The sequence below is a fragment of the Poeciliopsis prolifica genome, unplaced genomic scaffold, assembly GCF_027474105.1.
Source record: "Poeciliopsis prolifica strain line A6 unplaced genomic scaffold, Auburn_PproV2 SCAFFOLD031, whole genome shotgun sequence".
NCBI lineage: Eukaryota > Metazoa > Chordata > Actinopteri > Cyprinodontiformes > Poeciliidae > Poeciliopsis > Poeciliopsis prolifica.
Window position 1 is genome coordinate 3,265,418 of NW_026562406.1, and position 18,236 is coordinate 3,283,653.

The 18,236-nt window shown below is 42.5% G+C and overlaps 1 protein-coding gene and 1 long non-coding RNA gene across 2 annotated transcripts in view; both read right to left on the reverse strand.

The window, feature by feature from the left end:
• htr7c (5-hydroxytryptamine (serotonin) receptor 7c) overlaps positions 1 to 13,609 on the reverse strand; it is a 31,589-nt gene extending 17,980 nt beyond the window's left edge. The window contains exon 1 of the mRNA XM_055050934.1: positions 12,324 to 13,609. Within this exon, the coding sequence (XP_054906909.1) occupies positions 12,324 to 12,799 (476 nt within the window). The 5' untranslated portion in view covers positions 12,800 to 13,609. The remainder of the gene's footprint in view (positions 1 to 12,323) is intronic.
• Positions 13,610 to 14,228: 619 nt separating this feature from the next.
• LOC129373130 (uncharacterized) lies at positions 14,229 to 15,312 on the reverse strand. The gene is made up of 3 exons (XR_008607316.1): positions 15,077 to 15,312; positions 14,750 to 14,811; positions 14,229 to 14,635 (listed from the first exon to the last, which is right to left on the reverse strand). It is a non-coding gene; the product is annotated as an uncharacterized LOC129373130 (long non-coding RNA).
• Between the last annotated feature and the right edge of the window lie 2,924 nt (positions 15,313 to 18,236).

Here is an 18,236-nt window from a genome sequence, read left to right on the forward strand (position 1 = left end):
AGACATATTTGCATGATGACATATTGACACAAACAGCTTTTAGTGACCCGAGTGACGTGAGAGCTCTGGTGGAGCCAGCTGCACATTGTGCAGAAAAACGCATCGTCATCCTCTTTGTCGCCTTCGGCAAAGTGGTAACGTCCTGAAGTTGATCTCGTGACTCGTGTGAAGTGATGCAAGTGTTTCCATTGCAGTTTTGCAAAATATAGCAATCTCGAAACAGCAAAAAAAAAAAAAAAGTCACCTCATCGTATCACAAAAAACACACGAAAATTGCAGATTTTCCATGAAGCAAATTTGTTTTCAGAATTTCATTTGCCATTGCTGGAAACGCAGCCATTGGTTTATTTCGAACATTCCCAAAATGGCGCCACCGCAAAGTTGCTCCAAAAGCATGGACACCGTTTCACTTGAAAAGAATGTAATACCTCCAACATTCTCAAACAGTCGACCACACAGCATGCAACGGATCTGCTCGAATGTCAAGAGCTTGATGTGGAGATCTTCAAGCACAGCATCTCAAGTGCCATAAATGTTCTGGTTTCACATTAAACTCCTTAACATCATCACTCTTGAAGCTCAAGTCCTGGGTGCGTTTGTTTGTGGTGGCTGCGGCTATCTCTGCACTTTCCACCGATGCGGTTGAATTCAGCGCTCTGTGAGCAGCCAGCCTTTTTAGCAACGGCCCTGTGTGGCTTACCCTCATTCTGCAGGGTGTCAACCGGGGGTTTCATTTGCCGCTGTAAGCAAATGTAGCTGTGCATATTAAGTATTAAAGGCTCCATCCGCGCTGTAACTCGAAGACTTCTCAAATCGCAGTTGAAGGAGCTATATGTTTGCCAATTAGGATAAAATTATCTGCATGCTAAATAACGAACAGAACATTTTTTTCTATGTTTAATCCTGCTTTGGGGGACTGTTATTAAAACTAGAGCTGTTACCAAGCAACACACTTTAAGAAATTCATTACTTTATATAAACCTACTGGTGTCACATCTCAATGTGCATCCATGTGCTGCTTCCTAAAAAAAAAAAAAAAACTTGTCATGTCGATCTTAGAAGGTTGCAGTAAGTGACGAGTGTTTTGCTCTGAACCAATTGCAGGAACGGATGCTGATCTAGCTGATGGTTCAAGTTAGTTCATGTCTTGATTTTCACAAAAACAAACGGCAGCGATGCTGAGGTTTTCCTAGATCTCCTCGCCGTTGTACGGCAAGTGGGCCGCATGAATTTTGCACGTTCAGCGCGGCGTCTGGCTTGATCCGCAGTGACAAGCTCTGATCTCTGAATGAAGGCAAAAGCTGGATGCGAACACAAAACCCGGCGGGGAAGCTGTGGAGGAGGTGCATAACAGGTGAAGCGAGAGTTTAGACCCCTGGATTTGACAAACATGGCTAATACTGCGAGCACCTACAGTTTTTAATCCTAACGTAATATTTTAAGCTGATCCCATTCACATGAAGTGTTTGTTAGTGAAATCACAGCATGACTGATACTGACACAAGAACTTTTCTGCTGAGTAAATTCTGGCAAACACTTCAACATAACATTAAGTTTAAGCATCATGCAAGCAGTCTGAAATTTGGGAGATTAGTCCAAACAAGGCCATAAAGCATAATAATATCAATTAATAGCTCAGTTTGTACAGCTTAATAGTGGGTGAGTTGTGTCTTTTTTCTTCTTTTTTTTTTACGATCTGAAAAGTATCCACAAGATAACAGTTACAAATTATTTATCTCTCTAATGAATGGTTTTGTTAATAGTAATTGGAGTCCATGGGAGAAGGATGTCCCATTTTTTTTCAAGGAGCATAGCTATTCATAAGTTGTCCTGACCCAGTTAGAAGTCCGCTCTGGGGGTCTTTGTCTTGCTCAAGGGTAGTTTGGCAGTGATGGGTATACTGAAACTCAATAATAAAACGCTGCCCCTCTGGAATCTCCACTTTATTTTCAGCACCTACCAGGTCTGAGCATGGGGATAAAAAAAAAAAAAAAAACATCTGGAAAGTCACATTGAACCACAATCAATAATTCATTTCCATCATACTGTAGTCTTGGGCGTTGCATGGAGAACTAATAGACAATTACAATAGAGTGATCCACATCAGCGAGCGTATATGAGGGGATACAGAGTAGCTAATTAAAATATGCCTCTCTAAACAGGGTGCTTTTAGTCCCTCTCATCCTCTCTGGCTTTGCGATCTTTTCGCCGACAAATTCCTCATTCACGTGCACGTCGGTCAAAAAGCATTCAAATCTGCACGGATGACCTGTAATTTTGTGATATTTGATTTTTGTTTCGCTTTCGAAGCACTTCTTCTAACGATGCTCCTAAACATTCAGTTCATGTGCAGATAAACTGGATGCCAGATCTTACGTTGTACGCTTCATCCGCTATGGCATCAAATTGCTGAATGTTTAGTATAAATTATCTGTGGCCCACAGCTTAATGTGTGTTTGTGCATGTCTGATTGTAGTCTATCAGCTCTGTCAACAGGAAACCCATTATCCTACTGCTTAGTAAATGCCTTTTGCAGCTTTGTTTAATCTTAATGAGTAATGGACCCTTCCCTTTTGTCGTACCCAAAACAAAGCATGATTTATACTGCACTAAAGTCACCAAGTACTTTGCCCTTTTCTGCTTCCTGTCCCCTGAGATCAACAGGTAAACAATGTCATGGACCAGGAACAGGAAAGCCAAACTGTGTCGAAATGCACATAAAATTGCAGCACACCAAGTTCACTTCTGGCATTTTTTTGTTTTCTCGCCCCAGTTCACAAAACTCCATTTGTAGATTTTTACAGTGGCTTTAAAACCGAATCTCCAAACTGCCGGAACATGTTATTGCGTTAAAATGCTATTATTTCGGCCTGTGAGTCAGTTTAATTCAGCCGCGGTTCAACATAATGCAGGACTGGGTTTGGCTGGAAAGATCCCAACTTGATGTCAAATATTATTCATGCGAGTCTTGGCAATAACCTGGCTTTTCTTTCTTGGGTCTTGCAGTATTTTCCCCTCTCACACAGGCTTTGATATTTAAGAATAACTTTGCACATGTTCATTTCAGCTGCTTGTGCTGCAAGGAAGCTTTGCGTTTAATTTTGGCTCCATGCGCTCGGACGGCGGAGGTTTTTCTCTGTGTTGTCAGTGACGACACGGATGGTCTTTGATGACATGTGGCATGTAGCTTTTTGTCAAGCGACCCTCGTTGGGCAAGTTGGCAGGATGAGCGCTCGCCAAATGGGGTCTGCTGGAATATGCAAGTGCAGTAACAAACCTGTTGGCGGAAAATGCGGAAAACGTCTGCGCTTTTCCTACTGACTTTCTTCCTTCGGATAAGATGATGGGCAATTTGCAGCAGCAGGCACACATCCAGCAAAGGTAGTTGTTTTGTTGGAGGGTCCCCATGGCAACATCTCTGAATCAACCGGATTATCTGGTCGTCCTGGTGGGCTGGTAGCTAACGTCTTTCCATTTATGCTCTGAGATGTCCCAATGCTGTAGTGACTGCCTGGTTTGAAGCTCCATGACGTAGTAACGTCACGGCGTCTACCACCACTCATTAGCATGAGTCGGTTACCGTGGAAACTGAACGCAAACTGGAGGAGGAAGTGATTGCAGACCAACGAGTTGCACTGATTTATTAGACAACTGCTCCTGCTTGTGGGGCATCAAAAGATGTAACAGGCGCCACTATCCTGCCAACGACGTGGTTGATGGGGAACAGAATATGGCAGATGTTAAAGATGTGTCTAAGCAATGATGGAAGCATCAAGGAAGGAACGAAATGCAAAAAAATCTGTCATCCTATCAACAACCGCCCTTTCTGGAGCCAGAGGTCAGTTGGTCACAGGTGGGTCACGCCGCGTACTGCTCACCAGATTGTTACAGACACACAGGAAAGACAGTCGCTTGAACAATCACACCCAAGGACAAACAGCGAGGGCTGTGATCCAGATCTGAAGATCCCAATTTAACCTTTTATTTTCCATTTCCTGGAGGCCTCTGGAGTCCCTACATTCTTGAGCTTCTCCGGCTACGGACAAAAATGTCCTGACGAGAAGATTTGTGATTCATTATTAGATGTGAGCCACATCGTTGCTGATGAAGGAGAACTTAGAAGAAGTGAGAGTGTCTGTCTGGTAATCAGATTCAGTCCTGGGCCTGAATCCCAGCAGCGTGTAAGCCTGGTGATTTTCTGATAATAAAAAAAGTGAAGCCCTACTGCTACTTCAAAAGGTTTTAAAAGATTTGAATGTTTGCCTTACAGCAGAGTCTCGGGACTCCACCCAATCTTTAGTCTATTGACATTTTGAGACCTGAATAATCCATTTTTATGTTCCATAACGCCTGAAGTGGTTTTTTGTTTTTGTTTTTTTGTTGTTTTTTTAAGGGACTCAATGCCAGGGCCATAGTTAGTAGTGGCTTGCTCCAAAATGAACTGTTTCAAATTGCAGCCGCCAAAAATAGCAGCTGCCAAAGGACAATCACTGTCACAACACTAGCAACATGCCACTGCTATCATTTCATTTTCCTTCCATTGATTGTCTGTTCAGACATCTTAATAGGCTGCAGATCCATTTCCACATGCAGCATAGAATCTAATCACACGATTCTTGAGCAGAATGTCTCAGATTTTATGTGCTTCAGTAGTAAAAGTCTAATAGGTTTTGTGGTTTCTGGCACAAGCAACACGTATCAGTGATCGACTTGTAAAATACGTACTCTAATCAAGTGAATTTTGATGGAATGGTGCGCTGAAATATTTTATTTACACTGAAAGTCGCCTTCTCCTGTATGACGTTTAACCTATTCTGTGGTTATTAATCATCCATTTCCCTTGCAAAACACAATTCCTGTCCTGATTAAACATCACAGGCATGATCTCCCTTTGGTCTGATCTCGCCGGCATTCCAGGAGATGTCTGGTACCTCCGCATGTCAGCGAGACGGCCGACAAGTGGGAAGTGAACAGTCCCTGAGAAAGTGGAGCTTAGGTGTCACATCACATCACCACAGGATGCGTCTCCTCAGTCAGGTCATCTGTGTCCGCTGCTGTGGGTGAATGCTTCCCAGCTGCACTAAGCCAGGGACGGCTCTCCTGGGACAAATGCACACAATAGCCTCACAAAAATATTCTCTGACACGGAGGGGCAGGTCGTCGCGGGAGTCGTGTGTGTGAAATCGGCTCATCTGTGACAGAGCCGCTGACGGAAAGGATGCGAAGGCAGCTAATCCCGCTGCTGTCTACGCTAAGAGCCCAGGCTTGTAACATTTCTTCACCCCCAACCCCCCACCGAACCCCACTTGCGGTTTCCTGAAAGCGATTACAGGTGATTACGCCTCCACCGCACTTTGTTCAGTGTGGAAAAGTTTACTTTACCCAAGTTGTTTGGGATTTTTCTCTTGGCCTACATCTCATCCACCTGGTCCAGCCTCACAAAGTGATTTTTGCTGAACAGGGTCACCCATTCCACATCAAGCACCTCCGATCCGTCTTCAATATCCCTTCTCGGACCTCCAACGAACCGCTGGGAAGGAACTCCCATCGCTTCCCTCTGCTGTGAATAAATCATTCATATTAGGTGTTGCATTATTCAGTGTACAACATATTACTCTCAGCAAAGGTTAAAACTGACTTGAGCCAAAAAAGATGCAGGGGCATGGGAGCAAAAGCCACTAGGCTTTTGTTGAAAGTGCATACGGGGATAAAGTGTCTAGTGAAAGACCAAATGTACGTTAATCCAGAGAGGATGCCCTAGAAATATAAGCGTCCTCTCTTTTATTCACTCTGCATCACTTCCACTGGGCTTTGCTGCTGTGACTAGGTCAACGTTCTGGAGCGTTAACTTCAATCTCCAGCCATAAGTAACCACTCAGAGAAGCCAGAGGTGAACAGGACACACATAAGCAAGACTTTAAAAGGAAGAATTTCACAATTTCACTACGAATAAGGTAACTCAGAAAGGCGAGGGGCTAAAAATAGCAAGCTTTTTCAAAACTGATACTAGATTTTTCTTTTGTCTCCAAAGTGCACACACACAACCGTTGGGTAACAACCCAAATGCTAGATCTGTGATGCCATTACAGAAGCTGGGTAGGCTCAACCCAACACTGGCTCAACAAACTACAACTCAGTTCGAAATATAACAAAATGATGTGTTATGATCGTAAGACGATGCAGTACACTAGTGGTAATGTTTGTCAGCTGCTTTAGCATGTTCACTCCCTTTAAAACAAAGGGAGTGAACATCCTTCTACCTGCTTAATGGTTATTTATTTGTTTATTTAAGTTTACTTGAAAGTGACTGACACACAGACAAACTGAAGAGAACAGCAGTCCCATGTGCAACTGCTAAGGCTAAGGACCAAGTAAGTAAGTTCAATGTTACACAGTGTGTACGCTCTGCTTCCCCAATCAAATGTATCACTTACATGCCAAATTAGCAAAAACATAAAACTCTGTTCTTTTGTAGCCCTAATATTAGATATTAGTCACTTCAGTCCGCGTTTGGGGTTTCAGAACCTGGACCGTTTTCCTGGTTGAAATCCATAAATTGACCATTTCAACACTGACCTGGATGAGTCACACAAATGACACAGGAGTAGGTAAGTGGTGGGGGAAAAAATCCAAACGTAATTGGTTTTAACCCAGAAGATTCTAGATTGTAAAAAAAAAATGTTTTTTGTAATTGAGGTTCAGCTGTGACATAGGCTATTCAAGCAAGCTGTGAAACAAATGCGGTATTTTGACTTTTCTCTATTGATAAAATTTTTTTATTTTGTTCTGAAGTTGAAAGGTTCATCTGGTATCGTATTACAGTCTGTTTATGCATGCAAATGGCCTCCAAAGGCTCTGCACTGAATCGCTTCATCCTGAAACTATATTTAGTTACAGAAATGTCCTTTGCTGGATTTTTGTGCTGTACAACATACTAATCTCTCTCTCTATTTTTTGCCCCCCTCTTGGCATTTTAACTTTTGTTTATGGTGCGACTTAAAAATGTAAAAACTACTCCGAGGTAAAGATTAGACCGCAACTTCCCTTTCCTGTTTAGACTGAAATTAATGCTCTGCTGCTGTGCTCAGAGGTCGAGAGTTTACGAGCTGTTTATAACTGTATTGCATTTGTTTTAAAAGCTGACGTCTAATTACATAAAAGAGTGAGACTGTTCTTATTGGCTGAAGCTGAACTGGCAAGGACAACAGAGTCTATGTGGAAGGTTTTTATGCATCTAATTATTAAATTTCCCTCTAACTAGATAAAAAAAAAAACAACTAATACAATTTTAGACGTTAAAGAAACCCTTTGGTGCTTTAAAATATTTGCTTTGATCCACAAGCCAAATCTGGGTATCTTTAGCTGTAAAAGTTTGAAAGGAAGAGAAGTCTATGAAGTATTGGAAGGATGTGGCCATTTATCAGGCTCTGAAGCATCAACGAAGCTTGAGTGGCAGCCGGGAAACCGTAGCTTTCAGCGTTTTTACAGAGGCTTGACCTGTAATCAAGGAAGCCAGGAAAGCTTACCTTCAACTTTAAATTTATGCACTATATTAAAACGAAAAAGTATGAAGTTAAAAAGTCAGACTGTCAAAAAAAGGACTGAACGTACACAGATAGCCTATTTCCTCCGGCAAATACAAAATAGGTTAATGTTGGACTAACACAACAGGTGCAGTTGTGCCTCAGACAGCATCCGCGGCCGGTTTACCGTCGAGGTGAACACTTACGACCTTCGGGTGCTGCCTCATCGAACCAGACCTTGTCCCGCTATCTGTCTCTTTGAGCTGCGCAAATTCATTTAGCAAATGACGCCCAATTTTTTGTAATCCAAGTTGACAATGACAGACCTTTAATTGCACATAATCGCATGTCTAATTGCAAATTGCAATTTTAATGAATTGTCCCTACTATTCCCATTGTGACTCGCATGCCAAGCACACTTTGGGTTGTTTAATTAAGACGACTCTGTTTCCATAGAGATCGGGGGGAGGAAAAAAAGAAGAAAGAAGAAGAAACGGTTTGCGGAACTGTCCGTTCCGCTTGGCGCGGAGATAAAAATAATCCCAAACTGACACCGCGTTATTACAGCATCACCGCGACCTATGTGTGGACCCTAATCCTCAGTCTCTGTCTCGTTCTGTTTCGTTCCATCCGAGTGGCACAAAACACTTTCATACTCCAGTCAGCTTTGACACAGCCGACTGGAGCAAACTCCCTTTCCACAGCATGGTAGTTGTGATCCAGTTCTTGCAGTAACACCATTAGCCCCTCAGGCGTGCCTCCATCCCTCGCGCTCAGCTCGCCCAAACGTGCCCAATTCTGGGTAAGCTGAGATGACGCCTGACAGGCAAGTGGATGGAAGTAATCGGATCGTCAATACCACAATTAGCGTTTCGTCTTCATTGTTGTCAGTGAGGCAGAACAAGCTGAAACAGCCACCTGATGATGTTTGTGTCCTTCCGGAGCAGATGTGTTACGGTTCACAAAGACTTCAGTTTTACTCTCGATTTCATAAGAACTGCAGACCCTTGTGGAAGAATTCAGCCCCCCTGAGATTTCCACATTGTGCAGTGCTACGACCAGAATTGTGCTTTGGGTTTCTATGCGACAGTGCGGCATAGACCCGCTACGAAGGGAAATGATTGAGTGGCTTTCAAAAACTACAAAGAAAAATGCTGGGAGTCAGTCAGGTACTCTGATACCCCTAAATAAATAATGATAAAAATGCACTTGACAAACCTTTCTGTGCAAGAAGAAATCCACTGTCGAAAGACAACCACAAGAAGTACTGTTTTCTGTTTGCCGCGAGCCATGCACGGGGTAGAGCAAACAAGTAGAAGAACCCCCTAGTGGGACGAGACCAAAAATAAACGGCGCTGCATGAAAAATGCCATGTTTGGTGCCAAAGCCAACACTGAAAATCAACCCGTACACGTCGCTCTCATGGCAAAACACGACGGCTCCAGAATCATACTGTGGGCATCCTCTTCTTCAGTGACAAGTAACCTCTGCCCGATCAAATGGTTAAGATCAGAGCACATTAATTTGTAAGAATGCCCTGGTAAAAGAGTGCAACAGATCATTTGAGGACAGAACTGCACAGATCTGGAAGAGCTACTTTACAAATAATGGACAAAAGATTTCAGATTCTGATTGTTCAGAACTGGCAGGGAAATATTGTGGAAAACATGCACCTGTCACTGCAGCCGACGGTGGTTCAACAGGACTCAAGGAGGGTCGAGTACAAATACATGTTGCATTTTTTTGAAGTCGACATATTCTTGTCCCTTCATTTCAGAAAAACAAAGACGAAAGTGGATTTACATTTGCGGCCAAATGATGAGAAAATGTGAAGGAACTCGGGGGTGCAAATACTTTTGCGAGGCACTTTGAATCTGAATAGGTGTTAACGATACAGAGTCAGGCCCCTGGTGGGTCGGATTCAGGCTTCCTGTCGCTATTTTTTCCACTTATAGGGTCTTAGCTTCATGAATAATTGTGGAGCGGAGTGTTGATGCGAAACGTCAGTGTGATGAATCTCATATTTATGTATGTTGTGCAGAACAGAAAAACAGGGCAATTTTTTGAAGTGAACTTCTCTCGCTGCACTTTTTCATGTAAATCCCAGCAGCGTTTGCTCGGCTCCTACTTGTAGAAGGGTGTAAAAATAGAAAGCAAGAACAAACTGTGCAAATAACAGACATGTGGGATGATGGTAAATCATCTGCAAGAGCCAGAATAGCTGTGAGGTCAGTGGGTCAATGGCCATGTAGCTATAGCAAATGAATTTAGCCTGTTATACATTACTGACAGGTAGCAGATTAATTTTCTGGTCCAGTGGCTTCGATGGATAATTAAAAGATGGCAGGTCTGGGGTTTGGGCTTTGAATGTCAATCTTTCTAACACATAGACGCCCAGTGGTGTGATGTTATTCCTGCCTTACAGTTCATTGCCTCAAAAGGTATTTGATCTTTCAGTGAACTGAAGTGGTTTGGGGCTATTCAACAAATGCAACAAGCACACACATGTGCACACGTGTGTGTGTGCGTCTCTTTGTTGCCCTGCAATGGACTGGTGACCTGCCCAGGGTGTACCCCACCTCTCACCCACTGATCAGTGGATCATTGGGTCTACCCGCCCTTTAGCCCCCTCCCATGGTAGACCCTGCGAGGACAAGCAGGTACAGACAAGACTTTCAACTTTCAGCATGAAATGATCTAAAATCTCCTTGTCGACGGCTGCACCAACGTTGGACTTCAAACAGAATTATGGACCAGTACCAGCAATGGCAGCGTGGAAACTTCACCAATTGTCCCCATAACTCAAGTGAGACATTATCTGTGGTTCAATGGTGCCTTATTGAAACTTTGACTCCACAACTATATTCATTATGAATCTCCTTCAAATAAGATCCGCTCCCAGATTTGGTGGCAAAGGTGAGATGGTCAAAACACACAGCTGACACTGTTCCAACCTGTTTCATTCAACCTCTGGGGTTGAATGAAACATCCTAATGGATTGATAAATGGCATTTACAACTGGATCCATGTATATTTGGACACTGATACAAGTATTTTTTTTTTTTTTTTTTTTTTTACCTGTTTACTGAAATGTATTCCAATCATAATAGTATGATAGACATGGACATGATGCGCAGACTCTGAGCTCAGGTCAAAGTAGCTCTCCATGCAGGTGAAACAAGTCATCATTAAAGCTGTGAAAATATAAAAAGAAATCTATCCAAATTAAAAAATAAAAATTTTTTTAAAAAAGTACAACGTTCAGAGAGGCAAAATCTACTGTTTGGCACATCCCGAAAAGGAAAAAAACAAACAAACAAAACAACAAAGAACCGGGTGAATTGAGCAACACAAAAACACCTGGATGTCCACGGAAGATAAGAGCGGTGGATGAACGCAGAATCGTTTCCATGGTGAAGAAAAACCCCTTCACAACAGCCAGCCGAGTGAACAACACTCTCCAGGGGGGTAGGCTTGTATCGTAAGCTAACATGAAGAGAAGTCCGCGTGAAAGTACAAAGGGTTCACTGCAAGGTGCAAGCCACTCATAAGCCTCAAAAATAGCAAGGCTATTGATAAAAATAAAATAAAACAAAATTTTAAAAAAGCCAGAATAGTTGAGGAAGAACATTGTTTGGACAGATTAAACCAAAATCAATCTCTACCAGAGTGCAAACAAATAAAAAAAATAAGAGGATGGAACGACTCATGATCCAAAGAGCATCACATTGTCTGGCTGCTCTGGAACAATTGTGTTTATTCAAGATGTGACAAGACAGAAGCAGACGAATTAATCCCGAGGGGTTCAGAGACAAGCTGTCTGTCCAAGTCCAGCCAAATGCAGTCAGCTTGAGTCAAAACATTTATCTGTAGATTAGGTTGTGAAATATATTCAAGATAGGCAATAAAGTGAGAAAGTTTCCAGTGGTGGAATTTATTTATTTCTTTTTTGCTACTTATTAAAAATCTCTTTGGTTTGTAAAAACACCAGAAAGCATCTAATAAAGTTACTTAACTATAATTTCAGAGAAATGTTTGAAAAGTTCATATTTCACCTCAGACACTCTGCAAACTCTAATTGTGAGATATTTTGAAGAGAAAACCTAAAGGGGAACACATGTAATATAATTTTTTATCCACAGTGTGTTTATTTTAATTTTACTTTAAATTCAGAGCATTGGCCAAGGGTACCAGTCACAGCACATTGTCACTATTATTTATTGTTGTTTTTTTGTTGTTCTTTGTCAATTTTTATAGCTGGAATTACTGGGATAAATTCACTTTTCAATCATTGTAAAAATTACTAGCATGCAAGGACGCTGTACGATGGCATATTAAGGCCGTTTCATATAGAAAAAAGGAGGAGGAGTAAATTATTGCCAAACATTTTTTTCTAGCGAAAAAAGAAAAAAAAACATGAAATTGTCTGAGCTCCAAAAGCTGACAAATTCCACTCTCAAACTTTCACAAATTCAAGATTTTGCTCAAAAATTATTATTTTTTTAGAAAAAACTTGGAAAGGTCTATGTTTCAAAGGTGGAAAATGTTTGACTTTTGAAAAACAGAAATTTTGAAAAAACTTTCTTCAAGTTTCAAAGAAATATTTATGTCTTGGGCACCAAAACCTGCTCTTGCCCAGGGCCTGTCCCCCCATCACCACCTTCTCAATCCGGCCGTGCACTCAGCGCGCCACGTGCCTAAAACCTGATGATGCTGCTGCTGAAAGTAGAAGCATCTCTGACTCAGATCAGCCTGAACTTCGCCAAAAAAAAAAAACAACAACAACAAAAAAAAACTTACCTGTCCACGCTGATCACGCACAGGGTCATGATGGAGGCGGTGCAGCACATCACGTCCATGCCGATGAAGATGTTGCAGAACAAGTCCCCGAACAGCCACTTGCCCCCCGTGAGATCTGTCACAATGACGAACGGCATCACCGCGACGGCCACCGACAGGTCCGCCACGGCGAGGGACACCAGCAGGTAGTTCGACGGCTGCCGAAGTTTCTTCACCACGCACACGGCGATCACCACCAGCGTGTTCCCCATCACGGTGACCGCCGTGATCACCGCCAGCATGACCCCGATGATGATCTTCTCCGGGCGCCCGAAGTCCAGCAGCTGCTCCCCGCACGACTCGTTCCACTTGGCCGCGGGGCCGCTGCCCACCGTAGCGACGGACACGTTGCTGACCAGGAGCAGAGTGCCATTGATAACTTCGGCGACATCCTCTTTCTTTGCAAAAGCGGGCTCAATCACCGAGGTATTGAACATCACGACAATGACGTTTCCCGAACAGGAGAGCAAGGGGCGCCTCGCCAGTGCGCTCCAATTGCGCGCATATTTGGGTTTGTGTAACCCGCTCCCGGACACAGCCCGACTGGGTGGTAGGTCGAAAGCTTTTTTTTTTTTTTTGTCAGCCGCAACACATCACAAGGTGGTGGTGATGGTGGTCAAGTGACCCGTTCCTAGAGGTTCTGTAGCTTTCGGGGATGCGAAGACCATCAATGGAGGAGGAGGAGGCAGAGGAGGAGGAGGAAGAGGAGGAACGAGGGGAAGCCCCTAAAATTACGGAGCTGCACACGAGGAAAAAAAAATACAAATAAAAAATAGAATAAAAAAGTTGAACCCGTCTAAATCTGCCTGCTTCCAGGAACGTTTTCTTCAAAGCTTCTCAGCGCGTCACTTCTGCAAACACTGACACGTCTGGGGGGAGTCGCGCTGCGCAAACGGCACCTCTCCGCCGTGACGCATCCGTCGGAGCGCACGGACAGCCTGTCACAGCGCGGCGCTTTCGGTGTGATCCTCAGAGCTCAGAGTCTGCAGAGAATTACGGAGCAGTTTCACGACGCACGGCTCTATCTGCGCGGGGAACGGAGAACACAGTTTCCCAGAAGGGGGAGGAGAGGGGGGAGAAGTGAGCCGTGAGCGAAATCATGAAGAAATATGAAGCAAAACGTTGAGGAAGTTCCTTCTTCAGCGGATGAGGAAGAAACTTGGATCGAGGAGGTTTTTCTTTTTGATAAAAACAAAATGCATTTTTGTTGTTGTTTTTATAAAACAATGGAAAAAAAATTAAATAAATAAAACTGTGATTTTAAATAAATAAATAAATAAAAATCACACAGTGCCAAGCTGTAAACGTCTCCAAATACACAGATTTCTGTTGTTTCATTTCAAATCATCACATTTAAACATCAGAGAACTACAGCCTGAGTTAACAACCTAAATAAACATATTTTATCATTTATTAAGGGAATGTGCCATCCAAACCAAGTTGGCACAGTGTGGGTGGTTTTGCTTCTTTTTTTTTTTTAACGATTCTGCAGCATTTTAATCGGATTTAAGTCCGGACTTGTGAAGGTCAATTTATTTATTTATTTATTCAACAGATCAGAGGAGAGCTTGCTGATGTGCTTTGGATCATGAGCTGTGGTTGTTGAGCTTAATGGTGGGAACTGAGGCCTGGTTTCACTGTTCTGTTTTTCTGGAATGCTGCGTCTCACTGCTGAATCACAAACTCTGACCTTAACTGAGCCCAGCCGAGCCTCAGGTGCCCTGGGTTCTTTTTGTGACCTCCAAAATGAGTCGGAGATTTTGTACTTGGAATGATTTCTGGAGGCTAGATTCACTCCTGTGGAGATTTGTTACTATTCCTTCTCTTCTCATGCGGATAAACGGATCTCACTGCGTTTCACTGAAGTTTCAAATCAGTAGAAATCTTCAGCCACAGATTTCAGTGACCTTGTTTTTCTTCTTTTAGTTCCCTTAGCCTACTTCCTGTTGCCAGACGGGTCCTACTTGTGTGATTTCTTGATTTGATGGATTGGTTAATCGCAGTCAGCCGACAGCTAATTACTTTTTTCACAAAGTTTGTTTTTGGAGCATTGTTCCCTTTTTGAATGAAATCCTTATTTAAAGTTGCAGGGATTTTTTTTTTTTATTTTAGTGCAAATATAAGTGGTTGTGAATGGCAAAATGTGAAAAAGTCCAACTGTTGTCTTCTCAAGGTTCTGCTAAACAAACTCCGGCCTCCTTTGGACGTTGCGTAGCAATTATGTACATGAAAGTGTTTCATAACACAATCCAGCTTTTCCCTCGTACATTTTGCTTTTTGGAGGAAAGAAAAGCGAATTAAGCTCTTGATATTTTGGCAAAAACTAAAACGGCATAAAGCACTTGTTTATAAATAAACAATACAAAGTCAAGCAGAAAAACACGTACCCCTCTGGAGTTCAGTGCTTCTTCAACTTTGCGTTTCCTGGCTGCCTCCTCGATTTCAAGCACTGGGAGCAAATCAAATGAGAAAACCCAGATCTAAACGGTGGGAGACACTCAGAATGTGGGGTAAATATTCAAAGCACCTTGGCAGTTCATATCACAGTCTGAGCACCAGAAGCTGTGAAGTTTTTTTTTGTTGTTGTTAGTTTTGTTTTTTTAATATCCCCTCCTCTTCCTGACTACGGGGTGCCTGTAAAATCTCCCTTTTCCCCTGTCATGGTTGTCCATCCCCAGATCCCAAACACTGCAGCCTGCATGCATGTTACTCACCATTACCCTCTGTGACTGACAGTTCAGTGACGATTGTCGCATCAAATTAGCTCTGCTGACCACCGGCAGCTTTGGCCAGACCTGAGGTTGGCAGGAAAATCCATCCTGTTCCAGCTAAAGACAGCAGCACAATCTGGATGTCAGCAGCGATAGGTCAGGACTCCTGAAGCCTCCGAGGCGAGCTCCCAGCGCTTATGTTAAACAACCCGTCTCTGTGTCGGTGACTCTCTCCGGGGCCGCTGTGGGACTTATACCGAAAGAGATTAAATGTGATAATTAGAGACATGGAGGAAGCATTAAATGAAACTGATATACATCTTGCTTCTCCTTCCCATCCTGCTAAACTTTGGACGACAGTCCTCCTCTTGAGTTGCTGGTCTGCTGGGTTGTTTCTTTATCCCTTTTGGTACAAAACGTTGGACAGGTTTTACCCAAATGCAGATGTTGTCGTCTAAAAGTTAACAAAAGCCTCAAAATCTGACTTCTTGTCACTTAACGAGAAATTGCCATGTCATGCAAACATCAAAGCTGAACTCCACTAAGCTTTCTGGCCGTCGTTAGACGACCGCTAATCAGATTTACAAATTAATTTATAAATTATCTGAAGAAAAGGATGTTTTTTTGTGTGTGTGTTTTTTTTAATGGGTAAGGGAACATGTTTAGATGTTTTTCTTCCTATTTTGTCACTTTAGTGTTACTATGTTTTTGGTTGACTTTGGTTTGCAGTAATTGTGTCTAATTCGTATGGTTTAAAATGTTTTTTTTAAAGAAAGTAAAATGGGTCACTGAGGCGGTCGATGACGGAGTCAAAAGATCCTGGAGACGTGTACTTCCCCCTGTAGCCCTGAAAAGATAAAACAGTGGAAGAAAAATGTAAAGACTGATCCTTCATTTCAACCCAGTAATACTTTCTCATTAATAAAGATCATAACATCTTCTTTTCAAAGTATTTTGTCTCAGTTGTTAGGGTATGGGTTCCATTTGTGTTTATATTTTTGATTATCTGATAATTTTCTTATCTCATGCATCTCCTCTTTCCTCTGTAATTACTTCCAGCTGTTCCTCATCCTATGATCACTCTTATATGCATATATTTTCTCACCTGTGTCATTGTTGGATATTTATGTCAACCTCTGCTCTGTCCTTTCTTGTCTCAGTTATTTGGGTCGAACCCATAATCCAACCTGGTTCTGGTGAATCAGTCCAAGCCTGGAATAATTAACCCAAAATTGGCATTTGGGGGCATGCGAGTTTTGAGCACCTTCCTCCTTCGTCTTTTTTTTCTTTTCTATTTCATAACGCTTATTTAATCAGCTACAATCTCTCCAATGGTCTTTTTAATGTCTATGGTCTGCGATCTGTATCAACACAGCTTGCTCTCCATCACCGTCAGCAGCAGCAGCAACATTGTACCCCATCAGGTAAAACAAAGGCTGCTTTTGCTTTGCACTGCCCTGACTTGACAAAGATATAGTATGGTGTGATTTCATATTAGATTCTTGATGAACGTGAGTTATTGTTACTCCAACTGGTTTAATTATGTTAAGTGTGTGAAAATCTTCTTCCATGTTCCCGTCTTTGACTTTGAGCACCTACCCCACATTAACATACGTTGAACTGCAACTCACTGACTGCCCACATGATGCTCGTCTGTGTCAGATCGCCATCTCTATTGCCGCATGTTTGAGTTATTAAATTAAAAATATATATATATTCTCTCCCTATATTAGCCTCATTTATCTCATCGAGAAAACATGATTCTCTAGTGTTTTGATTTCATCAACATTCTTATAACCACTTAAGAAAGAAACCGGGAAAGTCACATAGACCCACATAGAACATCATGATGGTACTGGTGACAGTACTAGTTGACCCAAAGACACATTTGGGGGATTTTGAAAAGTATGGGGACAAAAACAAGCTCTGCAATTTGATGCCAAGAAAGATGGCCGACTCATGCTCGCATTTGGAAGGAGGTGACTCAACCAGGCAACAAGGCCGAGTAGAGACCTTTTGTGGGTTATGGCTAAAGGGAGACAAGTGAAGATCGCCTCTCATCATAAGCCAGGAGTGAGACAAACATGGGCTATAGTGTTTTCCTGGCAGCAAATTGCGGTTTTCCGAACATGACCTGAAGAAAATGACACATTCAGGCACCAGGCCACAAGCTAGGGCACAACCAGGTAATTTCATCATGACAAGAAAATGTCAGTGAGGAGTAGAAGAGAAAAACACATTTGTTTTAGAAGTGGCTGGCAACAGAAAGAGAGTCCTCTTCTGTTTATAGGTTGTTTTTCTTTCAAGTGTTGTGCGTTGGTGACCAAAGGAGTCATCTCATTCTCTGTCTTTTTAAACCTGCATATCCATTCGTTATCTAACACGGTTGACCTTGCAGGGTCATGAGGGGGCCTGGTGCCTATCTCCAGCGGTCATTGGACTAGAGCAGGGGTGCTCAAACTTTTTGAGACCAAGATCTACTTTTTCTCCCACCAGCCGGCTGAGATCTACCTCATGACATGAAGACATACAAATTATAAATGAAACCCTATTGACTAATTTTCTATGCAAATATACATCAGTTTTATCAGAAATGATAAAGTGATAGAAAACCTAATGTAGTTTCTTCCTCAGTGAGATTCTGACACTGGGAGCAGGTTACTGGTTTCTCAGTCAGAAGCTGGTTGCAAACTTGAGGCCAGCAGCTGTCAGTCAGTTATGGTATATCCAAATGTGGTTTGATGACGTCACTATGCGAAACTGCAGACTGATAGGAGGAACCAAAGAGCTCTGCAGAGGCAAATCTTCTGAATTTGGGATATAATTAATGTAATTTGACACAATTATTGTGGCAGAAGCCATTTGTTTGTTAAAACTTAATCAAATATATTTGTCCTATTTGACGTTTGTTGTGACGTTTACTGCAAACGAACGAGGTCATTAGTCCAAGTTTGTCGTTTATTGAACGTTCAGAAACTCCAGCGGCTGTGATGAACCACAGCGAAGGAAAACAAAGTAAAATAACCCAAACAACTCAGAACCTCTCGCACCGTTTCACTCTCTCTCTCTCTCTCTCTCTCTCTCTCTCTCTCTCTCTCTCTCTCTCTCTCTCTCTTTTTATCGTTAAGCACACCCGTTACCGTGGCAACCGCCTGCGCCCCGC